This window comes from Macaca fascicularis, chromosome 16 (assembly GCF_037993035.2).
Source record: "Macaca fascicularis isolate 582-1 chromosome 16, T2T-MFA8v1.1".
Classification (NCBI taxonomy): Eukaryota; Metazoa; Chordata; class Mammalia; order Primates; family Cercopithecidae; genus Macaca; species Macaca fascicularis.
The window spans coordinates 56587993-56615734 of record NC_088390.1 but is presented as its reverse complement, the minus strand read 5'-3'; the positions used below and the strand labels follow the sequence as shown (position 1 = coordinate 56615734).

Sequence of the window (27742 nt, the reverse complement as noted above, 5' to 3'; positions counted from 1 at the left end):
CCCACACGGGGCTGCAGGGCCCTCCTCCCATACTCGCTCACCCTCTGCTCCCGCCCCCACCGCCCATTCTCAGCCCCACACTCTCACCAAGGCCCCTCGCTTCTGCATGCATCCCACACCTCCTCCTTCCCAATCCTGGGGCTCTAGACTGGTTCCGGAGCCCTGGAAAGCAGGGTTTGGGTGGACCTCCACATTACCTTGGGCTGGGCTTGGGAGCTCCGAATCTCACCAAGGGACTCCTGGGGGCCTTGATTACTGTAGAGGTCAGCAGGCCCAAAGACCCCAGCCTCCCTGCAGGCCCGGGGAGGGGTGGGGGCAGTGCCTCTCCCGTCTGTTGGTGCCTCTCTGTCACTGCACCACTGCTTTCAGGTCTCCCTTATATATTCTGTCTGGCCTGCAAGGGGTGGGCAGCCCAGAGGCCAACACCACTCATCCCCAATCTCTCTTCTTAGGACCAAGAACCGGCCCAAGGGTGACATTTGGTGTACCAGGCCCCTAAGGGGCTTCAGGGCAAGGCCAGGGACCTCTGGGAAAATCCTCATCCTCTCCCCTCCATTTTAAGAGTAGCCCGGGCCCCCTGCCCTGGAGGAGCCCTGGCCCTGTGAGAGAGGCTGGCAGGCGCTGCCCGCTGTCACTCCATGCCAGTGCCCTTTGCTCCACTTCAGTGGCCACATGACCAGGTCCCATTTCTGCCCTCTAGGGTTGTTGAGCAGCCACAAAAGGGGTGGTGCCAGCAGCTGGGGCACTCTCCCTAAGTGAGACTGGGACTTTGACCGTGCCCACCCCCACCCACCGACCAGCACAGTCAGGAAGTGGCTTAGTCTCCCAGCTCCCACCTGCTTCCCCACCTGCCCCCTGGGAAGGGGTCCCAGGCCCCACACTGCAGTGGGTCTCCTCTCCCTCCTCTCCCCACCTGCCCCTAGCACTGCCCCTATGCAGGCCCTCTCTCCCCTAAGAATTATATGAGCATGAAGGTCTATCCTGGGTGCATTTAGGGAGCAAGGGATTCGGAGCCATGTGGGCCTGGGAGAGAGAATCTCAGCTCTGCGTGTTAACTTCCTCATCTGTAAAATGGGTCCAGCAGTAGTGCCTACCTCTGGGGTTCTTGCGGAGGTGAAAGTGGGGCAGGAGGGAAGCACAGGGTGGACCTGGCCATTGGTACCCAGTAAATGCCACCATCACCATCAGCAGCAGCATCACCGTCAGGGCCAGTGTCGGCTGTTGGCCACGTGGTGTAGACTTGGAGTCTGCGAGAGCTGGGTTTGAATCCCAGCCTGCTGCTTACTGTGTGGCCTGGGGCATATCACCTAACCTCTCAGTGCTGGTCTCATCTGCAAAAAAAGGGAAATACCTTGTGTTCATCAGGGCTGTTGGCAGAGGAGAGACCCTGTGTGGGACTCGGCACAGGTGGGCGTTAGTGGTCGCTATGTTATTCTCCAGGGAGACAGGTCTTAGGAGTGCCAGCCTGATCATCTGCTGGGTGGGGTGGCAGGGATGGTGTTGGGGGCTGAGATGAAGGCTGATCTTTTCTGCTGTCAGGGCCCCCAGCGCCCTCAGCAGCCACAGCTCCTCCTCTCCGGCTCTGTGCAGAGCTCTGGGTAGGGAGGGGTGGGCGGTTAGCTCTGGGCCTGAGACAGCCCCCTTCCTGTGGCAGTGGGGCAGGTCTCCAGGGCATAGGGGCTCAAACATGCTGTGGTTCAGAGCCTACAAGCAGTGGGAGAGTATCAGATGCCGCCTGGGGGCTCAGAGGATGCACGCAGCTGTCCACGATGTTTGAGCCACCAACCATAATAAGAGCAAGCATTTAGAGAGTGCTCACTATGTGCTAGGCACTGTGCTAATCATCACATGGAATTCTCACCGCAAAGCAGTAAATACGTATCACAATCCCCATTTTCCTAACGAGCAAACTCAGGCCCACAGAGGCTCCTTGACCTACCCAGGGCCACACAGCTCCTGGTGCTTAAAGAGCCAGTTCTGGGTCCAGAGCTCGTTCTTTCACTCTCTTCTCTGCCAGGCAAGAGTGAGAGCAGCAGACGCTAGGTTTAAGGGGAAAGGCATTCCTAGCAGGGCATTCACAGTGCAGAGGGCACTGTGTGAACAGAAGCGTGGAGGTGAGAGTCGAGCGGAATCAGCACCCTGGGGTGGCAAGAGCGCTGGAGACTCGGGACTTCCTCATCCCACTTACTAGCCATGGGGCCTCTTCACGCCTCCCTGGGGGAGGCTGTGCGTGGGACTGATTCCTGCCTGACGTACCTGTTCAGGTTACAGTGAAGGTCAGAGCACTGTGGACGTGGGAATGAGTCCTCGTGTGGTAGGGCCTTTTCTAGAAACACTGTTGGGCCCCTGGGGCCCTCGCCGCTGCAGGGCTCTAGGCAGCCCCCCCTTCCTCCTGGTTATAAGTGTTTCTGCCAGAGAGAGGCTCTTCCTGCCCTCCCCAAAGGAACAAGCCACAGACTGGGCATGTTAGCAGGGAAACAGGTCATGGCTCCCCAGGGCATGGGGCACAGTGGCTCCAGCTCGGTACCATCTGCCACCACAGGTGGGCCTGACTCCCTTGCAGAAGGAGGCCTGCTGCTGTCCCTGAGTTCAGGGCTTCTTTTTTGGGGGGGACAGAGTCTTGCTCTGTTGCCCAGGCTGGAGTGCAGTGGTGCGATCTCGGCTCACTGCAGCCTTTGCCTCCCCAGTTCAAGCAATTCTCCTACCTCAGCCTCCTGAGTAGCTGGGATTACAGGCATGCGCCACCATGACCGGCTAATTTTCGCATTTTTAGTAGAAACAGGTTTTCACCATGTTGGCCAGGCTAGTCTCCAACTCCTGACCTCAGGTGATTTACCCGCCTCCGCCTCCCAGAGTGCTGGGATTACAGGTGTGAGTCACCACACCTGGCTGAGTTCAGGGGTTCTTGATGCTTCTTTTAGAGCATCAAGCTCTTCTCGCAGCCCAGGGAAAACTGGCCTCCCCATCAGGCCTGTAGATGGGAGGGGCGGCAGGGCATCACCTACTCCTACCCGGCCTTTTGCAGGAGAGTGAGCTTCTCTGGACTCTCTATGGGCCCCAGCCCCACCTGGGGACAGAGCCAGGCACACCTATCCCAACTTTGGGTCCTTCCCACCTGCCATTTTAGAATCCAATTGCCTAGGCAGGTGCCTGGCCCAGAGCACCCCAGCTCAGGGGTCATTCTGGGAGGCCCTGTGCTGGCCACTCTGTCAGGGGTGACTCTGGGAGGCCCTGTGCCGGCCCCTCTGCCATTGTGTCCCACTGGATGCAACAGTACCCCGGGGGGAGAAACATTAGGAGCCGTTTCCACGCTGGGGTTCAGAGAAGTTGATGCACCTGCCTGCCTTCCCCCACTGCAGGCGCTAGGTTCAGTCTCCCCACCCCATCTCAGCCTCAGTCTCCTGATCTGTGAGGCCTCTTGGATGGGATCATCTCCAAGCCCCTTCTGAGAGGACTATTCTAGGATTCCAAAGCAAAGGTGCTAAACGGGGGACCAGCACATTTGAAGTTTTCTTGCATAACTGACTGGGTTGTCAGGGAGACTCACATACAAATGAAATGGATGAAGAAAAATAGTGAGGCAGCTTGTGGGCAGCTCTGTGTGGGGCCCGCATGGGAGCAGGACAAGAGCGAGGCCCAGCTGAAATGGGTGAGGAGGGGCTAGCCACCTGAAGCTGAGGCTGTGTCCCCTCCCGCCCCCACACAGGTATGTCCAGAGCCTCCTGGACATAATGGAGTTCCTGGACAAGGACCCCGAGGACCATCGCACCCTGAGCCAGTGAGTGGGGGCCCTGGGTGGGGAAGGAAGGCAGGTGTTGGCCAGGGGCATCTGGGGTTGCAGCCCCTGGGGCAGAAGTACAGCAGGATGGAAGAAAAGACGCCTGCCCTCAGGAACATCCAGTCTGAGACGGCAGACAGACTCTGCTTCAGGGAGCCCCAAGTTTGATGGGAGAGACATGGACTCCATTCTCACTGTTCCCTGAGCCTGGTGGGCAAGACCCAGGCCCTGCCCTGGGGAGGATGAGAACTCTGGGCTTTCAAATGGGAAGCCTGCCGGCAGGCGGCTAAAAAATCAGAGTGGGCTTTGGGAGGAGCAGGGAGGGCATTGGGAGTCCATCAGATGGGGAAGGGTGGAGCAGGTGAAGACACTGTGGAGAGGGGAGTCAGAAACGGAGGGGAGTCTGGGGGTGTACCATGTGAACACCTGCCCTGCCCCACAGGTTCACTGATGCCCTGGTCACCATCCGGAACCGGCACAACGACGTGGTGCCCACCATGGCACAAGGCGTGCTTGAGTACAAGGACACCTATGGTGATGACCCCGTCTCCAACCAGAACATCCAGTACTTCCTGGACCGCTTCTACCTCAGCCGCATCTCCATCCGCATGCTCATCAACCAGCACAGTGGGTGCCAGCCACGGTGGCAGGGTGTGGGGGGCGGTGCTGGGACCCAGGGCCGGGCTGCTGAGGGGACCTAGGCCACTCTTCAGAACCCCACAGAAGGAGTCTTTGAGTAGTTATTCCAGTAACTTTGGAGTTAATAGCTCCGACATGGAAAAATAAAATTTTTCTTTCTCATTCATTTTCCATTTCAAAAACGTTTTGTTTTCAATGTTTGCAAAATGTAAAATTATGTCACATCTTTAAAAGAATGTTTAATTTAGTATTCATAAAAACTCTCATTATGTTCAAAAACAATTTGTTGTTTAGAGTTTCTTATTCCAGGAAGATTCACTATGATTTTTGAGAAGTTGTAGCCAGTCATAAGTGAAACAAGTTCCTCATGCTCAAATAATTTCCAAAGCAAGGTGGTAAGAGTTCTCTTAGAATGTTATAGTCAAAGAAAAGAATAAATGCAATGTGGAGATGTGATGTGGGGAGAGACCTCTGAAAAGATATCTGTTTCAGGTTTGCAAAGGTCCAACGCAAAGGTTTAAAAACGGCCTGAGCCAGGGCTGGAGGTGTCAGGGGTCAGGGAAGGGAGGACAGAAGCAGGGGAGCGGGGCAGCTTTAGGACTGAAGCCTACAAAGGCATTGGAGGTGAAAGTAGAGAGAAGGGGAGAGCCCAGGGGAAGAGGGAGCGCTGGGACAGACTGCAGCCCAGCCAACAGCACCCTCCCTTCCTGCCTGCAGCCCTCATCTTTGACGGCAGCACCAACCCAGCCCATCCCAAACACATTGGCAGCATTGACCCCAACTGCAACGTCTCTGAGGTGGTCAAAGGTGAGCCATTCCCACAGTGCCTGGCCCGCAGAGGAGTCCCAGGGACCCCTCCAAGCTTACCTGGCCAGAGGGTGACTTGTTCCTCAGTGAGGGGTGCTATGGGTTTAATGCTGGTGGTCCCCAGTGTCAATGTCAAGAGGACTGCCTGCTGGGTGGGCCACCCATGCCCTGAATGACCCCATCTTCTCTCAGACGCCTACGACATGGCTAAGCTCCTGTGTGACAAGTATTACATGGCCTCGCCTGACCTGGAGATCCAGGAGATCAATGGTGAGTGAGCGTGGCTATGTGTGTGTCTGTCTTGGGGCTGGGGACACAGCAGGGCAAGGTGAGATGGGGAGTGAGGAGATGGACTGTTTTCTAGACAGGGGAGAAGCAGAGTTATTATTGTATTATTAATTCATTTGATAAATATTTGGACGGGGCACAGTGGCTCACATCTGTAATCTCAGCACTTTGGGAGGCCAAGGCAGGCCAGTCACTTGAGGTCAGGAGTTTGAGACCAGCCTGGGCAATATGGTGAAACCCTGTCTCTACTAAAAATACAAAAATTAGCCGGGCATGATGGCACATGCTTATAATCCCAGCTACTTGGGAGGCTGAGACAGGAGAATTACTTGAACCCGGGAGGCTGAGACTGCAGTGAGCTGAGATCATACCAATGCACTCCAGCCTGGGTGACAGAGCGAGACTTCATCTCAAGCAAATAAGAAATTGAGTGAATGAATGAATGAAAGAGTAAGCAAGACAGAAATGGTCACCGTTCTCATGCAGCTTACATTTTTTGGTGCTGTGAAGACTGGGAAATGGGGCCTTCAGCCAATTAACAAGTAAATAAACACCATCTCAGATCATGACGAGTGACAGGAAGGAAATAAAATGGGGTAACTCAACAGGGATGGGGAGGAGGAGCATGTTAGATGGTGTATCAGCTTGGCTGCTTTCCTAGAACCCCAATACCAGTGGCTTACTTAAGAGGGAGGTTTCCCTCTCGCCAGCCTCTAGCTGGGGAGGTCAGGGCTGGCTCCCCACCCCTGATTCAATTCTAGCCTGGAGGAAGAGAACAAGGGTGTGGAAAGCAGGGCCCAAGAATTGAATGCATCACTTCCATGAGTCACCGGCTACCGCAGCTCAAGGGAGGCTGGGGATTTAGTCTCTCGCTGGGTAGCCATGTACTCAGTTAGAACCTTGTGGGAGGGGTGCCTCCTTTGGGTAAGGTGGTTGAGCGGTGACCTCCTGACAGTTTCCTGACCCTTGTTCTTGACTTGCCCTGCAGCAGCCAACTCCAAACAGCCGATTCACATGGTCTACGTCCCCTCCCACCTCTACCACATGCTCTTTGAGCTCTTCAAGGTGAGGAGGCTGGGAGCTGGTGCTTTGCGGGGAGCGTGGGTAGGGCTGGCTTCTCCCATGCTTCTCTTACCTCTGCCCCTCCACAGAATGCCATGCGGGCGACTGTGGAAAGCCATGAGTCCAGCCTCATTCTCCCACCCATCAAGGTCATGGTGGCCTTGGGTGAGGAAGATCTGTCCATCAAGGTATGTGACCCTTTGACCTTGGGGACCAGCGAGCAGTAGTGGGGGCTTCTCTCCTGCCAGGCGACGGGCTCTCCTTTTCTCCTACATGGTGGGCAGATCTTGGAGGTGGGGAAGACCATGAGAAGGTCAGGGTACCGGGCAGGGTGGGGAAACTGAGCTATAGAGAATCCCTGACACGTCCCCTCTCTCCCAGATGAGTGACCGAGGTGGGGGTGTTCCCCTGAGGAAGATTGAGCGACTCTTCAGCTACATGTACTCCACAGCACCCACCCCCCAGCCTGGCACCGGGGGGACGCCGTTGGTGAGATGGCTTCACCCCAGCCCCTCCCACCTCCTGAGGGAGGCTTCTCTCCTCCTCACTCCCCCTGCTCACTCAGCTCCTGTGTGGCCGTCTATGACAGTCACCTGTCTTGAATCTGGGCCCCGCGCCTCCCGCATCTCCCCAGTCTGCACACATCTCACCTGTGTCAGATGTCTCTCTGTCACCTTTCCCCCATCTTCCCTCTTCTCTGTGGCTCCCAAACCCCCAATTTCTACCTTTCTCAAGTGTTGTCCAACTTGTCAGCACCTCCCTGTTAGAGAACTTGAGACCCAAAGGAGCCATGGGGCCCGCTCTGACCTCCTGGCCCTTAAGCGGAGCTCCTCTCCCTGCCCAAGCCTCCCTCCCACATTCATGATTCCCTCATTCACCCCACACCCACTTCTTGCCTCAGTGTCCCCTCCCGCATGTCCCCTCCCCACTCCAGCTCTGGGACCCCCGCCGTGTGACTCCAGCTCCATACCCCTCCCTCCCTGCGTCAGTCCCTGCAGCTCCAGGAGGCCCCTGCCAGCCTCCTCATCCTCACTGCCTTCCTGCCCCGCTGCAGGCTGGTTTTGGTTACGGGCTCCCCATTTCCCGCCTCTACGCCAAGTACTTCCAGGGAGACCTGCAGCTCTTCTCCATGGAAGGCTTTGGGACCGACGCTGTCATCTATCTCAAGGTGAGGGCCCTTCCTGCAGAGCCCGGCTGGCGAAGAGGTTTGCTGATGGGACCTGGGCAGGCTTGGCCAGTGCGAGCCTTCCTTTCCACCCCCCCAATCCTTCCCTGGCCCCAGACTCTGAGAATCCAAGCAACGCTACAGTTCCTCAACCTGAAGAACCCTCAACCCCCAGACATGCACAGCTTGTCAGGGAATTTAGGGGAGTCTGTGGTCTATGATTAAGACCCCTGTGCTGGGAACCCTTGACTTGTTAGACCCAGAAGGAAGGGGACACCCTAGATCTTGCCATTCAGCTCAGAGGAGAGAAGACTGAGGCCCGGAGTCGGTCACTTGCTCAGGGTCACACAGCCCAGCCTCCTCCCTCTCCTTCTCCCTCCCTTAGAGGGAGCTGCTTTCTTGAATGGGCAGGAGGGGGACACAGGAGAGACCACCCTTTCGTGGGTCTTTGCAGGCCCCCATGTCTGGCAGCTGGGCTGCCGCTGAGCTGGGGCGGGGTGGTCTGCTGAGGAGTGGACAAGGCACAGGGAGGTAGGAGGGGCTGACCCTGGCACTCCCCAGGCCCTGTCCACGGACTCGGTGGAGCGCCTGCCTGTCTACAACAAGTCAGCCTGGCGCCACTACCAGACCATCCAGGAGGCCGGCGACTGGTGTGTGCCCAGCACGGAGCCCAAGAACACGTCCACGTACCGCGTCAGCTAAGGGCCGCCACTCATCTGCACCTGAGAGGACGGACTGCCGCCTCTGGGCCCCACCACCGCGGTGCCCCTCACCGTCCTCCTCGGGGAGCAGGGGGTGGGTTCTCCCTGATGACCAGGCTCTGTCTCTATAGAAGTCACTGCGGTGATAGGTCTGTGATGGTCCCTAAGTGCCAGTCCATCTCCGTGGAGAGCCCTCGGTGGCCTCCCCATCTCTGTGGGCGATGCCTGAGGGTTGGGGATGTCTCCACCCTGATGGGGTGTCCCAGAGACATTTCCCCATGGCAGTCCTCCTCTCTGAGACCAGGGCTGTCACTTTTCTGCCAGGGGTACTGGGTCCCCCTCAGCACCCTCCACAGCCCAGGCCTTCCAAGTGGATGCTCCGCTTGCCTTATTCTCCCAGCCCACAGAGGCACCCTGGGCTTTGGCCTGTTGAAGAGGCTGGGTGCCCTCCAGACCTGAGGACTGAGTGAAGAAAGGGGTTACACCCGTGAGTGGGGAATGAGGCTGGTCCTGCAGCCTCTCTCTCCACTCGGGACTTTAAGGTCGGTGGCAGAGGGGGTGGCTCTCACAGGGCCCAACCCTAAAGTGGAGGAACCTTGTTAGACCCAGAGCTTGCCACCCAGCCAAGCTGCTCGAGGCCCTGCAGCAGCCTTGGCAATGTCTGTGCCACCTCCCGAGCCCTCCCAGCATGTCCTCACGTGCTCATGCCCATCCGCCCCTCCACAAGCCCAGTCCGTCCTGCCTGAGTTCCAGCCCCCAGCCCCCACTGTGCCCAGACACGTGTGCTCAGGGTGGCTTTCTCCCAGGACCCTCTGTGTATATAGTTAGTTTTATAACCCTGAATGCCCCCACCCTTCCCCTAAGCACACGGGGGTTAAAGCTGTGTGTCCCTCCCAGTGGCTGTGGCAGTGACAGTGACACCCACACCCACAGTAAAGAGGAGACTGAATGAGACTGGCCTGGCTGCATCCCTGGGGGAGGGGATCCACACGTGCGCACGTACACACGCACACTGCAGCGCCCTGTGACCACCACATGACGCACTCGGGACGTCCGGCCCAGCTCAGGACCGTGAGTAAAATACTGGGCAAAGCCATCTGTGCAGAACGCCGGATGGCCCAGCACCTGGTGACAGACCTGTTGTCCCACCACACTCAGGGCCCAGCAGAATCTGGCCAACCCAACAGCTGGAGCAGACAGAAATTCTGGTCACTGGCACATCATGTGTTTATTGAAATAAATTGAGAACTGCCTCCCCTTCGCATGCAGGTGGGCACCCACTGTAGCTACTGATGGCTTTAAGGACGTGGGTGCATTCCAACCTCCCATGGCCCTGCCACCAGGCCCAGATGGTGCCAGTGTCCTCATATCTGTTTCCCTCCGAAGCCCCTCTCCCAGCACAGATAGCAGAGGGGGGATAAGGACTGAGTCCCAGGTACAGGGTGCTGGCTGTAAGCCACAGCCCCTGGGCAGGAATGAGGGAGCCAGCATGCATTGGTGCCATCCGTCGCTCTGGGCAAATGGGAGGAACTGGAGGGGTTTCCAAGCAGGAGCCCCCCGGCCCCATCGGTAACTCTGACTAGTGTCCTGGAAGTGGGGCTAGCTGCTGACCAGCGCCACACATGGACACTTCCTCCAAGGACATTTCCTAAAAAGGACACATGCTGTCCCGAGGCTGCTGGTAGACTCCACCCCCATCCAGGGAGCTGGCCCCAGCCCTCAGTGTGGCCTAGCGAAGCAGAGCTTGCACCGCCTGCCAGTTCTGAGCCCACTGATTCCCTGACAATGCCTGGGGCAGATGGAGTGCTGAGGAACCTTTCCAATCTCGCAGCTGCCAGGGACCCCCAGGTTTTGCCCCTCTGCCTGGCTGGGGTGACAGCTGACCAGGTCAGCAGCTCCTAGGCTTTGGCTGGTGGAAGTGGTGTCCTCTGTCCCTATCAGCTCCTGTTTGCTCAGCTCCCAAAGAGGGCTCAGGTGCCCTCTGAGGAAGCAGCAGAAAGTGAAGGGAGTCCTGGCTTGGAGAATGGGTCAAAGACCAGGTTTTGAATGGGCCCTGAGAGGCAGACCTGTGTGGATGTCATCTCGCCCCCTGGAACCCACAGGACAGAGGAGGGGAGTGGGAGAAGGGGGTGTTCATCTTCCCCTCTTGAGTCCTGGCAAAGACCGCACTCGCCCCAGGCTGCTTTCTCTGCTCTCCTGTTGAGGAGTTTGGCTGGGAGTCTACCCTGAGTGCAACTTGCTGCAGCGGCCACTGGCCTCTCAGGGGAGCAGGACAGAGCTCTACCACCACACAGCCCCCTGGGAGAGTGGAGAGGAGCAGCTCCCACACCTACTTCTGCTGAAATGCCCAGCCCAGCTCTGAGCCCTGGGGCCCAGCCTCAGGGCCTCTGGCAGGCAAGCAGGCAGGCAGGCCTCCTAGCTCCCCTCTACCCCAGCAGCACGGTGGCCTGAGGGCAGTGGGACAGCCTGACCCAGGCTCCCAGACTTGCCTCGGCCCTGGCCTCTCTGCCCTCTCCCCTTCATCTGCTCCTCCCCCAGGAATTCTGTGCCAAACAAGTCCTCAAAATAGGATTTATTACTAGGCCCTCTCCCTAGGGTCTCCCTTTCTGGGGGCTCTGGGTCTAGACCAAGTGACAGGGTAAGAGAGGGCATGTCCGCCCTTGATCGTGGGACCAGGCTAGCCCAAGCGCGGCGCCCAGGCCCAGCCTCCCTGGTGAGGCCTGTGCCCGCTGAGCCAGCGGCCGCCAGCGCCTGTGCACCCTCCCTTAGCTCTTCTTGGCCTCCTGCTCTCGGCGCCGGAGCTTCTCCCGCTGCCGTGCAGCCTTCTCCTGGGCCTTGCGCTCCTTCTCGGCCGCCGCTGCCAGCTCCTTCAACTTGCGCTTCACCAGTGCCCGGTCATGCGAGTTGCTGAGCCCCAGGCTCTGGGGAAGAGTCCAGGGTGAGGGAGAGAGTCCCAGAACCTTCCCAGTCCTGGCCCCCCACGCCCAGGCTCCTTTTGCCCCAAGTGTACTCTGGAGCTCCGAATCCTCCCTGGAATGGAGCCTCCACCTCCTACACCGTGACCTGCCCGTGGATCAGAACCCCCAGAGCAAGAATTTGGAATGAGTGTGGTTGGGAGAGATGAGGGTTGAGGGTATTAGGCGCTTCCTCCTCCTCCCCTACTATACCTCCACTCAGGATTTCAGCCTTGGCCTGGCCCTGCCCAACCTCCTGAGGCCCAGAGATGGGGAGTCACTTGCCAAAGGTCACACAGTTAGTCAGTGCCCAAGGACCCTCCTCACTTCCAGAGACTTCCTGGGGGCTCTTTTCACCATCCCTGCCCCCAAGCAATTCAGCAGAGAGCAGGAGACAGGCTGGGAACCTCCCAGCTTAGAGGTCAGAGACCACCCACCCCCTCCCTACATCCTCCCTCTGCCCACCATTACCACCAGCCTCTGAGACGGAATCAGACCAAGCTGACCAGGGGGAGACATGTGGCTTCCCATGACACCAGGAAACTCATATGCATCAAGGGTCATCCTAGAGAGCAAGGTCAGCCTGGAGACCAGGACTGGAGCTTGAAGGTCACACTGAAGTCATGGACTAGAGTTTCAAGTCAAACTAGGGATTCATGCTACAACACAAAAGATTAGACCAAGGACCTTGCCTAGAGGTCAGAGGTCAGGGTAGTGGCCACAGATGGAAGGGGCTTGCCCACATCTGTGCCAGTCTGTGGGCAAGCCCCTTCTCTCTGGGCCTTCCTTTGCTCATCAGTACAATGGAGATGAGTCTCCTGGGCTGAGGGTCAAAGGTCAGGACAAGGACTTCCAATCCTTGAAAGTCACCTCAAGTAACTGGGCTGGGTCATGGCCCTTCCGCTCTGACCCACCTTTAGTTTGCTTCCATCCAACTGCAGCAGCTGTGGCCCGTCTACCTGCCGTGCAGCAAACTCGGCAGCATACTGTTCCAGGTTGAGGCTCTGCAGCCACTGGCCCACCTGCTGGCTGGTCCAATGGTGGACAGGGGGGAGGGGTTCATCCAGGAACTGGGCAGAGACCAAGGACAGTGAGGGGGAGGCTTGGCTTGTGACCTGAGCACCTTGCAGAGTCAGAGGTCAGGACTCTGTGGGTACCCTGGGCCAGCCTTGCTCACCTCATCTGAAGACTGAGACAGCGTGTGGTAGGGGTAAGAACATTTGACCTCCTGCCGGGGCCCACTGGGAATCTTGGGGCTGCTGCTGGGGGGCGTGGAGTCATCACTCAGGGTGGATTCCTAGACAGAAGAGGGTGCATGCCACTGAGGAGAGTTCACCCCCAACCCACCATCCCTATCTGGGTGGAGCCGAAGTCCTGGACTAGGCACCAGGAGTTGCTCAGTGCCCCTGTGCATGAGCCAGGAGCTGGGCCCGCACACAGGACATGATAACTCATGTCGGGCATCAGGACCTAAAGCTTCCAGGAGAGCAGGCAGCCATCTGGAGCACATGAGGTTAGAACCAAGCCAGGTTAGTAGGAATGGAGGCGGTCTCAGGCAAGGTGTCACTTCCTACAGGCAGCCCACCGGGATTCCCCCAGGCTGGGTCAGGCATCTCTGCTCTGTGCCTCCCGCTTAGGCTCTAGTACCCCAGCTAATAAGTGCCTGATTAGAGGTCTTTATCCTCACTGGACTGTGAGCTCTAGGAGGGCCTGGGTTTTATCTTGTTCATCATGGTGTCCCAGTGCCCAGCATAAGGGAAGGAAGAAAGAAAAGGAGGAAGGAAGGAAGTTCCAGGTTCGAAGGGATTCTTTCTCCCCCGAAATTCCCAGCTTCTGATTTTCTCCTCTGCCCAGCTGAACATAAGAAACAGAACCATAGAACAAATACTGGGCTGGGGGTCTTAGAGCTTGGCACCTACATCTGTGCCAGTCTGTGGGCAAGCCCCTTCTCTCTGGGCCTTCCTTTGCTCATCAGTACAATGGAGATGAGCGTGCCTTCCCTTCCCACTTCACTGAGCCTTTGTGAGAGTAAAGCAGAAACGCGTTTGGGGCTTTGTAAACTGTAGAGGGCGCTCTGAACATAAGCAGATGCTCATCATTGCTTCTTTTACTCGGTCTCACATCACATAGGGTTGTAAATTTTCAGACCACTAGGCTGGGGTCCTGTTCTTCTCTATATCCCCCAGGCCTCACGCTACCAAGCAGGTGGCCCAGCTCCTCACACAGGAGTGGGGTTAGAACTGAGCCGGGCAGAAGAGTTAGCAGGAATGAAGGAAGTCTCCAGCTGGGGGAACAGTAGGGAATCAGTGTTCAGTGATTTGCTGAATGCATGAACCAGTGACTGAATCAAGGAATGAACTCCTCAGGATATGAAAGAGTGGATGAGTGAATGAATGAATTCAGAGAATGCATGAAGTAACGGATCACTGCATGGCTCCATGGATGGACACATCGATTCCAGGAATGTCTGAATCCCAGCCTGAGCCAGGGTAAAGTATGCCCTCATGTCACCTGAGACTGGGGGCCAGTTTGGGGACAAGTAAGCTATGGACTTACCTGGGAAGCTGACTTCTTAGGGCTGAAGCCCTCGTGTTTAGGGGAGCAGGCAGGGGAGGTGGTGCTACCCGAGGATGCTGAGCCCTTGCCGCTGTCTGTGAACCAGGAAAAAGGCAGGAACGGGGAGACCCCTGACCTGCCGGACCCCTCCACTGACTCCCTGCAGAGAGAGTGTCCAGCATGGGTGTGGGTACAGAGGGGAGGACCAGGGCACACAGGGGGCCGGGGTGGAAGCTGTGGGTGGGCTGCCATGGGCACTTCTCACCTGCTGCCCATGGACAGGCGGTTGCTGCCTTTCTCCTTCCGGCTCTTGCCTGTGGATGCTCGGCGCAGGGTGACCCTGTGGGGAGGAAGCAGGAAGTGGAGCAGCGCTGCCCACTGTGCTACCCCTGACCCCAGCAGCTCCAAACCGTGTGATCTAGCCCTGCCTCCACTCACCCCAGGTCCAGGAACTTTCGGCGGGTCTTCTTATCCAGGCCGATGGTGGGGCTGGCGGGCTCGGGAGGACTGGCGTCATGGCTGTCATCTTTCCAGGGAGAGAAGGAAGGAAATTGCCTGTCTGCTGCCCTGCCTGCCTCCTTCGGCTGCCAGTGTGCGCTGATAGAAATTCTCTTGACTTGGAATTAGGCAGCCTGGCTCTGGTGACCTTCACTAGCTGGGTGTCCTAGGACAAGCCACTTTATCTCTCTGAGTTTCCTCCATTTTAAATATGGGGATAATAACATTCACCTACTTCATGGGACCTAACAGGATGCTTATGACAGCCTTTTACAAGCTATAAAATGTTCCAAAAAGGTAGGAACCACTACTACTCAATTTTATCCTAGCCAACTTTTTTTTTTTTTTTTTTTTTTTTGAGACGGAGTTTTGCTCTTGTTGCCCAGGCTGGAGTGCAATGGTGTGATCTTGGCTCACTGTAATCTCCACCTCCTGGATCAAGCAATTCTCCTGCCTCAGCCTCCTGAGTAGCTGGGATTACAGGTGCTCGCCACCACGCCCAGTTAATTTTTTGTATTTTTAGTTGAGACAGGGTTTCATCATGTTGTCCAGGCTGGTCTCAATCTCAAACTCCTGACCTCAGGTGATCCACCAGCCTCGGCCTCCCAAAGTGCTGGGATTACAAGCGTGAGCCACCACACCCGGCCTGTCCTGGCCATCTAAACAGCCTTCCGATCTTGGCTCAAATGTCATTTCCAGGATGTTTCCAGACAGGCCAGGCATCCTGGTGTATGCTCTCCTGCCACGCTGCCACACACATTTCCCAAATAGCACTTGTTATAGTTTGTAGCTAGACATTTAGTTAGGGGATGATTTGATTGGGTTTTTGTTTTGTTTTGTTTTTGAGGCAAGGAGTGATCATAGCTCACTGCAGCTCAGAACTCCCGGGTTCAAGCTATCCTCCCACCTCAGCCTCCCAAGTAGCTGGTTCTACAGGTGCACACCACGCGGGGCTAATTTTGTAATTTTTTTCTGGAGACGGTCTCGCTGTGTTGCCCAGGCTGGTCTCAAACTCCTGGGCTCAAGCGATCCTCCCATCTCAGCCTCCCAAGGTGCTGGGATTACAGGCGTGAGCCACCAGCCAGGCCTGACTCGATTGTTTCTCCACTAAACTACTATGATGATAAAGGCTGCATGTGTTTGCTCACCTGGCTGTCCCAGAGCCCACAGGGTCTGGCACTTAGTATGCGTTCGGTAAAGAATGGGCGAGCCGCGGCGTTCACTCTCCACCTCCCTCAGCCACTCTGCCCAGTTGCCCCTTCCGCGGCTGCGGTGCGCGCCGGGACCGGAAGGGCTGCTGCGCCCCGGAGCAACCAGCAGGCGGTGCAGCGCTGGCCGCCTCTCACCTTCGCTGTGCGGCTCTGCGCGCGGGTGGCGGCGCACGAAGCTCGGGGAGCTGTCGGAGGAGGGCGCGGAGCGCGGCGGAGAGCAAGAGGCGGCGGCCAGGCCCTCGTGCGAGGTAGCGTTGTGCAGGGGCCGGTAGCGCGTGAGCGGCGAAGGCGGCGGCTCGTCCTCGTCCAGGCTGCGCCGCAACCCCGGAGGATCCAGGCAGAAAGAGCCCCCGGCCGGGGACCCCGGGCCTGAGTGCAAAGGCGAGCGCAGCCGGTGCAGGGGGCTCCCGCAGCTGTCGGTCACCTGGTCGAGGAGGCAGGCGCTAACCGAGAACCCTCCGCCTCCCTTCCCGAAGGAGCTGGGAGACTTTCACCCTGTAAACTGCGGGCCCTGAGGGTCCTTCTGGGGCCTAGAGGGAGGGTTTCCTCATGGGGGGTGGCTGGAGAGTGAGAGGTGGGAAACAGGAGCTTTGAGTCACATAGGCTGGGGCTGAATTCCCCCTCCTTCACTTACAGTGACACTGCTACTGGACCTCTCAGGGCCTCAGTTTCCTCAGCTGTAAGATGGGGCTAATAATATCTTCTTTACAAATGATTAAGTGAGCCAGAAGTGAACTGCAGCTAACACTTGTTAGCATTACTAGGTCAGAAGTCTGGGGATGTGGTTTCCCTGGAAAAGCACTTTGGAGAGTATCCAGGGGTGGGAGGAGTGGGAGGGGTGGGAGGGTGTATGTGTGTTTTCCTAACTCGCCCCAACCTTGCCTCCGGGCCCGTCGGAGCCTTCACCATCCTCTGCGGAGCTGGCACTGTCTCGAAGCCTGGAGCGGGACGGCCGGTGTCTCCGGCCCTTGGCCAATAGTTGGGCCCGGGCCTTGTGTAAACTGCTGTCCAGTCTGGCCGTCTCTGGCACAGCCAAGTCCAGGTCTGCGAACCGGGGGAAGGGAGCAGAGACCAGACACATGAGAGGTGATGGCAAGCCCAGAGACCCACCTCAGGGGCCACCTGCACCCACACCCCAGGCATTCAACCCGTGTTCTTGAGTGCTGGGAGTACAGACAGATGAAAAACAGGGTGTCTCCCCGTCTCAGGTGGGAGTGGGTGAGTGTTCAGGGGAAGCAGACATGCCAGCACTAAAATACAGCACGGTGTGATGAACCCTCACGTAGACACGGAGGAATGGCAGCCCTGTTTGGATACATCAGAGGAGGAAACACCAAAGCTGGGTTTTAAGGTCTGGGTAGGAGTTTGTAAGAGATGAGGTGGGAAAAACAGGTATATGCAATGCTAGGAAGTAGGGAAACAAGGGTGGTACCTCCAGGGACAGCTGGAGGGTAGCTTTGTGGAGAGAAAGGTTGGGTGATGAGGCTGGAGAGACGATGGAAATAATGGCTACCATTTAAGAAGCACTTACTACACATCAGACAGTGTACATACATCATCTCTCACTCAACCTGGTGGGGTTGGGACAGTTACTGTGCACACTTTACAGCTGAACAAACTAAAACTTAAGTCACTTGACTAAAGCCACCAGCTAGCAATGGTCCAGGATTTGAGCCTGCCTAGTCTGGTTCTAGAGACTGGCCCTACTGGGGACACTGACTTGCTGTGCCATGACAGGGTCTCACTCAGAGATAGCACTGCTGAGCATCTAGAGGGCTTGCAGTTGGAGTGGAGCAAAGAGACACCCCCAGAATCCAGTGGCAGTGGCAGGAAGGAAAAAGTCCCATCGTCCCCTGAAATTTCTCTCCTGCCCTGGGTCTGTGACCCAGTGCTAGGTCTTGCACAAGGACACGGAGGAAGAGTAGGCAGACCCAATGGGTCCAGCATAAAAGTCCTTATTGCTCATAGCTCCGCTTGTCATGTGCTGTACCTCGGAATGAAGCCCTCATGCTGTACGAGTCCTGAGCTTGGCACTGGGGTCTCCAAACAGAAAGAGTCTTCCCAGGCTTCAAGATGGGTCAAGACCTTTCCTCCCTACTCCACCCACCATGATCTCAGGGGCTCTATTCCGTCACCCATACCCACCTGGCCTTGTCTGATCCTCTTTCCTGTCTGTAGACAACCCCTAAGCCACCCCAGTTGCTCTCCTGACTTAACTACCACCTATTTCTATTTCCAGCCTTGACCCCCTCCCCTGAATTCCAAGCATGGGCACTCAGGCACCTGCCAGGGAAGTTACCATGTCAAAAGGCCCAAGGCATCTCAAGCTCAACTCATCAAAATGAACCGATCATGTAACCTCAAACCAGCTTCTCCTCTCTTCCTTGACTCAGTAAAAAGCCCCCTTGTCCACCCAAGTTGCCCAAGTCAGACAGCCCTAAGCTACCCTTCTCTCTCAGCCCCAGACCCAGTTGGTAATTCATGTGTCTAACTGTCTAGTTGACACCTCCACTTTGATGTCCACCAGGGGTCTTCAGCCTACATGTGCTGCAACCTCCTGATCTCTGCGCCCCAGAGCTGCTCCTCCCAGTCTTGGTGAACAGTAGCTCCATGCTTCTAGTTGCTCAGCTGAACCCCTGGAGTCATTCTTCACTGCTTTCCCTACCATCCTACAAACTGATTCATCCACAATTCCTGTTAGCTCTACTTTCAAAAGATAGCTAGACATATTGAAATATTTATGGTGAAGGGATATGATGTTTTGGACTAGGTTCCATATAATCCAGGGCAATAGGGGGAGGGTGTGGATGGAATAGATATGAAACGAGACTGGCTGTGACTAGGTATTGTTGAGGCTGGGTGGTGAGTTCTTGAGTGCTTGATAGAGTACACTCTGCTGTAATCTCTAATTTTGAATCTGTGTGAGATTTTCCATAATAAATTATTGTTTGTGCAAATGTATACACATACTCCTATATATGTGTATATATGAAGAGAAAGGGAGAAGAGCAGAGGAAGGGAGAGGAGAGGAAAAAAAAGGAGGGAAGAGGATAGGAGGAAAGGGAGGGAAGTGAGAGGGAGAACTCACAGTCTCTTAGACCAGAGGGTCTAAACTGCCATCATCTTTTAGCCTGGATTATTACAAACAGCCTCCTAGCTGGTCTTCCTTCCACCTCCCTTTCCCATCTACAGTCTATTTTCAACACAGCAGCCAGAGTGATCCTGATCAAACATGTCAGTTTATATCACTCCCCTGCTCAGAACCCTCCAGTGACTTCTATCTCATGCAGATTAAGAGCCAAAGTTCTCCCAGTGGCCTTCCAGAGTCAGCCTATGCTCCCTTGCCTCTCTGAGCACTACTCCTGTCCCTCCACTCCAGCCACCCTGGCCACCTGGCTCGTCCTCACACAAGCCAGCCTGCACTGCAGGGCCTTTGCACCTCCTCTGCCCTTTTTCTGCAAGGCTCTTTCCACAGATTTGTGCACGGTTCTCTCCCTCACTTCCTTCAAGTCTTTACTTAAATGCTTTCTCTCACTGAGGCCTTCCGTGACCACCCAACTTATAATAGCCCCCCTACTCCAAAACCCCACTCCTTTTTTTCCTATATCATTTCTCATTCTCTGGCATGCTATATATTTTGCTTGTATCATTTAATGTCTCTCTCCACCCATTAGAATGTCAGCTCCATGAGGACAGGTTTCTGTTTTGTTCACTGCTCTACCACAGGCAGAGAACAGTGCCTGGCACACAGTAGGTGCTTAGCACACCCTTTTAATGAAAGAAAAAAGTTCTGTTGATTGGCCTCCTCACACCCATGGAACCTGGGCTCTCCTCTCCCTCTGGACTGAACTGCCTTAGCTCAGGCCTTCACCTGAGTAGAGGGGAAATTGCCCCCACCTGCCACCCCCTGCCACCCCAAAACATACGACTCTCCCTTCGCTCCCTGCCTCCGGTCTGGCTCCTCCTTGTACCTTCCATGTGACTAGAAGAAACTTTCTGAAGCACATTTCTTTTTCCCTCCCCTCCCCTCCCCTCCCCTTCCTTTCTTCCTTTGACAGAATCTCACTCTGTCACCCAGGCTGGACTGCAGTGTCATGATCTTAGTTCACTGCAACCTCTACCTCCCAGGCTCAAGCGATTTTCCTGACTCAGCCTCCCGAGTAGCTGGGACTACAGGTGTGTGCCACCACGCCTGGCTAACTTTTGTATTTTTAGTAGAGGTGGGATTTCGCCACATTGGCCAGGCTGGTCCTGAACTCCTGGCCTCAAGTGATCTGCCCACCTTGGCCCCCCAAAGTGCTGAGATTACAAGTGTGAGCCACCACGCCAGGCCTGAAGCATATTTCTGACCATGTCCCATACTCTCCTGCTTTTGAAACTCTCGCAGAAGGGGTCCCAAAGCTAACTATATAAAGTCCATGCTACTCAGCCATCTATTCAAGGCCTGAGGGGCCCAGCTCACCCTTTCTGTGTTCCCCACAGATTCCTCCTCTTATATGACTATGGCTAAGAGCACTGGCCTTGGAGCCAGATGGCCAGGCTGAAGCCAGTTCTATCACTTGCCAGTTGGGTGACTCTGGGCAAGTTACTTCCTTTTAGGTGTTAGCTTTCTCATGTGTAAAATGGGATTATACTAGCACTATCTTCCTTATAGGGTGGTTGTGAGCATCAGATAAAATAATCCACATACAGTGCTTCGCCATAATGCTATGCTTAGTACGAGCTCAACAGGCGCTCGCTGGTGATGGCGTCTGTGGAATCAACTGAATTGCTTATACTGATACCTATATGTGTACCTGCCCCTGCTTCGCTTCCCACCTCCATCTCTGTGCTCCATCTCTCTCCAGCCCTTCTCTGTCTGGCTAATCAACTCTGACACAGCACCGTCTGGCAGCCGCACCACACTACCATATGGTCACGATATGGTCGGGATATGGTCGCCAATGACTGTCTCCTCATGCTGGCCTGCAACCTGCAGAGGGTGAAACCCTTCCCTGTCCACTGTGTATCGTGAGAGCCTGGTGCGGCTCCTGACAAGGAGCAGGTGCTCAGGAAGTGTTGAAGCAAAGTCACACTTCCATGGACCAGTGCATGCTTTGGCAAAGATGGACTCCAGACACACACGGGTGCTGATGAAGGTCACCTCCACGCCCATGCCCACATCCCATCACGTCCACATTTCAATCCTCTGCCCAGCACTTCCCACCATCTAGTATGATCCTTGTTTATTTATGTGTGCTTTGATCATCTGTCCCCCTACTTGCCCCTGCAGGAAAATTTGAGCTCCATGAGGATAGCGATTTTGTCTGGCTTGTTTGTTGCTGTCTCCCCAGAGCCAAGGACAGAGCCTGATGCATATTAGGAGCTCTATAAATATTTGTCGAATGAAAAGACAGGGGGAGACTGGGAGGCTACTACCTTAAATGTGGCAGCCAGACTGAGGTCTGCTATAAAGAGCTGAGGTTGTAGAAGGAATAAAAAGAGCTTTCTAAGGAGAGGGAATGGTGCAGCCTTGGGCTTGGAGCATCTGGGGAGCAGCGAGGGGGCCAGCACAGCCTGCAAGGGGACAGGAAGGGTCTGGGGGAGGGTGGACACCTCCAAGAGGAGATTGCAGTTGTCCAGGGGGCAACCTGCTGGTGTTTCCAGTCCCTGGGGCTGTACTGGCGGAGGGAGCCCTCTGTTCCCAGCCCCTGACAGAATCTCCAGGCACTGCCTGGAAGCAGCAGCAAGGATTGAAGGCTGAACCACAGAAAAATAAGAGCTAATCCTTATTGAGCTCTTACTGTGCTAGGCACTGTTCTAAGTGCTTTACAATTACTCAATTACTAGCTCATTGGAGCCTCCCCACAGCCCTACAAGGAAGGGACTCCAGGAATTCCCAGGGCAACCTTAATTTGCCCGAGGGCAGAAAGCTGGTGAGGAGCCCACCAGGGTTACAGACAGGCGGTCTAGCTCTGTTAGTAAGCATTAACACCCTCTCTGAAGCAGAGATGGGAAGGAATTTTGAGTCTAACCTCTCGTTGTATGGATGGGAAAACTGAGGCTCACGTAGGATAGGAGGACATGTTTGGCCAAGGGGACAGAGGGAGTTAAGGAGAGTGGCTCCCAGGCCAGTGGTCTGGCATCCTCTACCCTTCTGGCACCTAGCTGGTGCCTAACCAACTCAAAACAGGGAGAGGGGCCCCTTGCTCCTGACTCTGGGCCATATCAGCACCATGGCCATCTTACCTTGGAGGGGCTGGGGAGCCAGGGGACTCCTAAGGGGCTTGGTGGTTTTGAGACAAGGTGGGGCCAGCCTGTCCTGGGTCCTCTGCTCTACGAGGCTCTCCCTCCAGCTTCTATCTCTTCCCTCTTCTCTGCTCCTACCCTCCTTCCCTATCCTTCTCCCCAATCTCTCTCCCTCTTCCTCCTCCTCCCAGCCCTGGGCAGTGGGAATTCATAAATATTTAATGGCCTTTCAGGTCAGGAAGCAGTGAGGACCCAGCTACCTCAGCAGTGAGGAAAACAGGCAGGGGTTGCATGTTAGAGGGTAGGGAGGTGGGGGAATAGGGGCAGAAAAGCCCAGGGAAGGGAGAGCTCATTTCTGTCAGGCCTAGGCTTAAGTCTGGCCTGAGTAGGAAGGCAGTTCAAGGCTAGGGGAGCTGGAGGAGACTGGGATGGGAAGCAGCAGTTCCTGGCATGGCCAGGGGAGAGAGGGAAGAAGGGAGAGATGGGGAGAAGGAAAGCAGGGGAGGAGCTGGGGACCCTCTGGCATAAGAGCCCCTCGAGGAGCAGGCCACTCTCCCCCTCTCCCTTATTCCTCCAAGTTCCTTTGCTCAACGACTCCTCCTGACTCCTCCACCCGAATCCCGCTGGGAAACCGGCTTTCCGCCCCAGTGCATGCTGGGAACTCTGCCCAGCTGGGGTGGTCTCTTTCTCCAGTCCACACAAGAGAAGACTGCAGGGGGTAAATGATGGTACCGTGGTGTGTGCATGCACCCCAGTGTGTACTGAGGACGTGGGCGTGCAGGCCAGCATGAGGGGGCCAGCCTGGGGGTATTGAGGCTGTGTGTGTTATACATTTGATTTCAGCACACATACAAGCAGGGTGAGGTCCCTTGCACTTATTTATGTGACTTGGAAAACGTGTGTCATTTGGGCTGGAGTTTACAGGTGTATAAGATAGTCACTAAGAGCAGGAAGTCTGGCAGTTTGGGGTTCTATTCCCAGCCCTGCCACTAACTAGATATGTGATCTTGAAAGCAAGTGACTTCAGCCCTCTGTACCCTACACTCCTGGTCTGTAAACTGGGCTTACTTCTAAGCATTATTGTAAGGGTTAACGAATACATTGCATGTGAGATGGGGGTGCTTAACCTAGTATCTGGCATAAGATAAGCACTTAATAAATGGGGACACTTATTATACCTGGTGTGTCCACTAAGATAGCGGTGACAAAGGGTCAGGCCACAATACATACACACACACACACACACACACACACACACACACACACACTCTCTGAAGTTAAAAAAGAAGCGCCCTATCCCCCTCAATGCCTGGTGGCCCAGGAAGGAAGTACTCTATGGCTGTGTCTATTGACTAGAGATAGAGCCACACAGAACTTACCAAAAACCTCATCCACGGGTTCTCGGAGCTTTGAAGAAGCCATGACTCAAGACAGCTGGGGAGGACAAGAGGGGAGAGAAAGAAAAAGAGAGCCTGGGTAAGAGATTCAGGCTGGCCGAGGCAGGAGAGATGTCGAAGGCTACCTGCTCCAGGCCTGTTGGCTCCTCCCCTTACCTTAGAACCCTTCTTTTAGCCCCTGGAAGAGAAGTCATTGGAATCATAACCCACATCATGGGCGCTGGGGCAGGAGGTTTAGTAGGAGGGTGGGGGCAGATGTAAATCCAAGGCACAGACACAAGCTGAGCCCTGTGTTCCTGGTGTCCTGGTCCACTGATTTGCTGTGTGCCTTCACGTGGGTCACTGAACTTCTCCCCTTCACTGTCTTGGGCCTTCGCATCATTAGCATCCCCTAAAAGCTTTCAGTCATCAACTGTCCAATCAAATCTGGGAGAAGTCATGGAGATTATTAAATCCAATCCTCTCATGTTACAAATGAAGAAACAGAAGGGGGAGTGACTGGCCCAAGATCACATAGCAAGTTAATGGCAAAATCAGAACCAGGACCCAGGTTCTCCCATCCGTCTACCCACCTATGCACTCATCCACCTACTTGCTTACTCATCATCCATTCACTCACCCATCTATCTACCCATCCAACCATCCAACATCTGCTCCCATGCACCCAACATCTGCTGCCGTCTGTCCATCCACCTATCTTTGCATCCATAAATTCTCCATCTCTTTTCCAATCCTGCCTCCCTCTTCCCTACACCCCCATCACTGGTGCCCTCACCACCTGCCTTTCTGAACATGAGCTGTTCAGGAAGCTGGCACCATCAGCAGGGCCACTGTTCCAGACATAGTTCTCACAGTTCTTGACAGACTCACAGATGTAGGAGGGTATGAGGAGTACACACAGCACACAATGGACAGCCAAACCTCTATGATGCAACTATGTTCTGGGAAGAAGTGTGAATGGGTAGGGTTTTCTTTTTTTTTTTTTTTTTGGTTCAAGGTTTTTTGGTGGGAAGCAAGAAGGGAGGGCAGATAGGGAAGGATATATGTAGCTGAAACCATTTGAATAGACTTTCAAGCAGATGTAGGATTCCAGTAGCCCTAGGGAGCCCACTGGTCAGGGAATACTGAATCGGGGGAGAGTGAGGAAGCTCAGGGGCCACTGATGGTTTAAGGCAAGGGGACGCTGCATGGCTGAGACTTGACCTCCAATTACGTCTAACACTCAGGTCCCCAGGAGAATGGCAAGACACTGAGCTAGATCATGCATGTGTCAGATGTAGGAAGGCTAGGCCACCCGCCTGCTGGGGTCTTTTCCAACTCTTCTTTTCCATTATTACATAGACATCATCTACCTTTACTGTGGCCAGCCTTGGGAATTTTTTTTTTTCTTTTTTTTTAAGACATTGTCTTGCTCTGTCGCCCAGGCTGGGGTGTAGTGGTGCTATCTTGGCTTACTGCAAGCTCTGCCTCACGGGTTCATGCCATTCTCCTGCCTCAGCCTCCCGAGTAGCTGGGACTACAGGCGCCCACCACCATGCCTGGCTAATTTTTTTGTATTTTAGTAGAGACAGGGTTTTACCATGTTAGCCAGGATAGTCTCGATCTCCTGACCTCATGATCCGCCCGCCTTGGCCTCCCAAAGTGCTGGGATTACAGGTTTGAGCCACCGCGCCAGGCCCAGGAATTTTCATATCCCCACTTTACAGATACATATCCCCACTTTACAGATGTGAAAACTGAGAAACAGGAGATGAGAGGAAGAACTAAAGCTAGGCAAAGCTGATGCATGCTTATAATCCTAGCTACTCAGGAGGCTGAAGTGGGAGGATCACTTGAGCCCAGGAATTCTAGACCAGCCTGGGCAACATTGTGAAACCCTCATCCCAAAAATAAGTAAGTAGCCGGGTGTGGTGGCACATGCCTGTAATCCCAGCTACTAGGGAGACTGAGGCTGGAGAATGGCATGAAGCCAGGAGGCGGAGGTTGCAGTGAGCCGAGATGGTGCCATTGCACTCCAGCCTGGGCAACAAGAGCGAAGCTCCATCTCAAAAAAACCAAAAAAACAAAACCACCTCCAGATTCCATAAATGCCTGGGGCTGAAAGCAGAAAATGAGCTGTAGGAAGGGGTCATCAGGGAAGTAGACCCTCCAAGAACGCTCCTGCCATTCTTGAACTCCGGGGGCTACTAGCAAAGATCTAGAACATTTCTTCCTGTCCTGACAGGCCAGATGGGAAGGGAGGCTGACCCTAAGAATTAACCACATTTCCTCATTCAACCCACAAAGCCTTATCTGGCTAGGACCCAGCTGCCACCTCCTGCAGGAAGCTGTCCTAGGTAGCCTTCCCTCTCATTTGTCTGCATAATTTCTAAATCCACCCTTCTCCAACTACTGGGAAATGGGGAATTCTTCATACTTCATTGATTCCTTAAATAGGTCTTATCTCCCCCCCACCAATCAGATGGGTGCTTAGAGAAGAGAGGGTCAGACTAGTCCCGTCAGACTAGGGACTCTGAAGACAGGAACTGCCTCTCCCATCAGAATGGAGGCTCTCTGAGGGCAGTAGTGTTGTCTCCTCTCAGCCTCTGAGAATGAAGATCCTGTGTTCTTTATTCAAGAGCCCAGTCCAGGGTCGAGATCCTCTACTGGCTGGAGGCCTCCTCTTTCAGGCACCCTCTGGGCTGGATTGGGGTTTCCTGCTCAAAGTCACTCTCGGTCCAGCCTGATTCAGCACAACTGCTCTCTTTTCTTCCCTTCAACAACTAACTTCCTGGGGTGTGTGCGGGGACTCTCCCTACATTGTCTCCCGGGGGTCACCAGACCCCTCCCACCCAACCTTCTCCTTCCAAAACTGAGCCTAGAAAAATTAGACACCAAACCCCGCCCCCACTCTCATGCTCACACACACCCCGCACACTCACACACACATTCAACCAGGTAACTGCACAGGGGTGGGAATGAACCGGTTCCTCTGGATACCCTTCCCCCCAAGGCTTCCAATCCCGGAGAAGGAGCACCAATGACCTTTGACCCTTTTCTGAGAGAAAGGGAGGCAGGTGAGCTCACAGCCTCTTGGGACTCAGGGGAAGGAGAAAGAAAGAAAGGGCGCACAATTCCTGGGGAGGGAGCGGGAGCGGAAGGAAGTGAGGAGTAGGAAGAAGCAGAGACAGACACACAGACTGGCGGAGAGTCCACAGGGCTGCTGAGAAGAAAGAGATCACACCAAGAGTGGGGCCAGGGGGAGCGGCACTGGGGATAAGGGATTCCGCCGCCCTGAGTGACGCCCGAGGGTGGGAGAGAAGGGAGAAGCCCTTCGGGCAGGCGAGAGGAGAGGGCCCCTAAAGAGGAGAAAGCCACAGAGAGAAGTGCAACTGGGAGAGGCCGGGAAGAGGTGGATGGGAAAGGAGACTGGTGGTCGGGGAGGCAGTTGTGGAGCCGGAGAGGTGGTCCCGCCTTCCCATATCGCCGGCCGTCCACCGGCTTCAGGCTTGGGGTAGTCCTCAGGAGTCGGGGACCCCCTCAAAGCACTGTTGGAGATGGGGTGAGGTTGGGGATAGGGCATCTACTCCACTCCCAGAGCCCTTCTCCCCCGTCAGAGCCCGGTGGCTAGTTTCTCTCCAATCCATCAGCACAACTCCCCGCCGGGCAAGAAAGAGTTAAACCCTCTCCCCCTCCCCCCACACCAGCTTTTTATTAATTTCTCCGGGCGTCGGGCGGGAGGGAGGGGATTAGGGCCATAAATCCTATCTCCGCCCCCTCCCCTGACAGCCCGGCACCCCAGCCCCGTGCGGTCCCCCTAGGGATGGGGAAGAAAGGCCCTTGTCCCTTGGCCCTGCCCAACCCCACTCAGGGTCCCACCGCGGGCCCAAGTGGCCCCAGCCCCAGTTCCCGGTCCACCCTAGGGCGCCCGGCCCCTCACCTCCGGCATCGGTCATCTTCAGCGTCTGGCGCCCCTGGAACCCCTCAGGCCCATGGTGCTCGAGGCGGGGGCCGGGCAGGAGAGGGGTGGGGGGACCGTCACCCCGGCCGCGGGGGGCTCCGGGCGGGCTCGAGCCGCTCCATCCCGGGGGTGGGGGTGAGGTCGGCAGGAAGGGTCCCGAAGCCGGGGGTGAATGGAGGGCGGGGGATGTGGGGAGAGGGAGCAGTTTCGCTGGAAGCAGGAGGCGCGGGCGGGGCCGGACCAGGAGACCTGACGGGAGGATGCTCCGTGTGTGTGTGCGTGCGTGTGCGCGTGTGTGTGTGTGTGACAGAGAGAGAGAGAGAAGAGCGAAGAGCGAGCGCCACCTCCCTCCCCGCCCCCGCCGCCCGCCAGGCCTGGCCGGACGCGGGGCCCTCGCCTGGCAGGGCCGATTCGCGCCGCGTCGCGTCGGCCGGGGTCCGCGGGGGTCCCCGGGGAAGGGGCGTCGGGGGGCGGGGGGGCGTGTGGCGGGGAAGCCGGGAGCCCAGGAGACAAAGAGC

General features: G+C 55.7%; 2 protein-coding genes and 1 long non-coding RNA gene across 9 annotated transcripts in view; 1 reads left to right on the top strand and 2 right to left on the bottom strand.

Annotated features, from left to right (window-relative positions):
- LOC141408804 (uncharacterized) overlaps window positions 1-653 on the bottom strand; it is a 3934-nt gene extending 3281 nt beyond the window's left edge. Inside the window, exon 1 of the long non-coding RNA XR_012425692.1 lies at window positions 198-653. This is a non-coding gene — a long non-coding RNA (uncharacterized lncRNA). The remainder of the gene's footprint in view (window positions 1-197) is intronic.
- Window positions 1-9693, top strand: part of PDK2 (pyruvate dehydrogenase kinase 2) — a 16233-nt gene extending 6540 nt beyond the window's left edge. For all 4 annotated transcript variants that reach the window (XM_065531354.2, XM_005583649.5, XM_045374986.3 and 1 more), the window contains exons 3-11: window positions 3707-3778; window positions 4221-4405; window positions 5135-5224; window positions 5417-5494; window positions 6501-6577; window positions 6664-6762; window positions 6956-7063; window positions 7629-7742; window positions 8301-9693. In XM_065531354.2, the coding sequence (XP_065387426.1) occupies window positions 3707-3778; window positions 4221-4405; window positions 5135-5224; window positions 5417-5494; window positions 6501-6577; window positions 6664-6762; window positions 6956-7063; window positions 7629-7742; window positions 8301-8441 (964 nt within the window). In that variant the 3' untranslated portion in view covers window positions 8442-9693. The remainder of the gene's footprint in view (window positions 1-3706; window positions 3779-4220; window positions 4406-5134; window positions 5225-5416; window positions 5495-6500; window positions 6578-6663; window positions 6763-6955; window positions 7064-7628; window positions 7743-8300) is intronic.
- Window positions 9644-27742, bottom strand: SAMD14 (sterile alpha motif domain containing 14). Of its 4 annotated transcripts, none has more exons than XM_074019358.1 (10): window positions 27204-27742; window positions 23267-23321; window positions 16537-16703; window positions 15597-16083; window positions 14389-14476; window positions 14216-14290; window positions 13951-14110; window positions 12572-12691; window positions 12309-12464; window positions 9644-11361 (listed from the first exon to the last, which is right to left on the bottom strand). In XM_074019358.1, the coding sequence occupies exons 2-10, from the start codon at window positions 23307-23309 to the stop codon at window positions 11206-11208; spliced, it is 1452 nt and encodes a 483-aa protein (XP_073875459.1). In that variant the 5' UTR covers window positions 23310-23321; window positions 27204-27742; the 3' UTR covers window positions 9644-11205. The 4 variants fall into 4 exon arrangements, with proteins under 4 accessions (XP_073875459.1, XP_065387424.1, XP_073875458.1 ...); XM_065531352.2 differs by having other exon boundaries at window positions 15795-16083; XM_074019357.1 differs by lacking the exon at window positions 23267-23321.

Excerpts from the sequence above, each read along its gene's own strand:
- SAMD14 (XM_074019358.1), bottom strand. The coding sequence starts at position 23,309 with ATGGCTTCTTCAAAGCTCCGAGAACCCGTGGATGAGGTTTTTG. Across the intron at positions 16,704-23,266 it reads ACCCGTGGATGAGGTTTTTG|ACCTGGACTTGGCTGTGCCA; the intron begins GTAAGTTCTGTG and ends CCCGGTTCGCAG. Across the intron at positions 14,477-15,596 it reads GTGGGCTCTGGGACAGCCAG|ATGACAGCCATGACGCCAGT; the intron begins GTGAGCAAACAC and ends CTCCCTGGAAAG.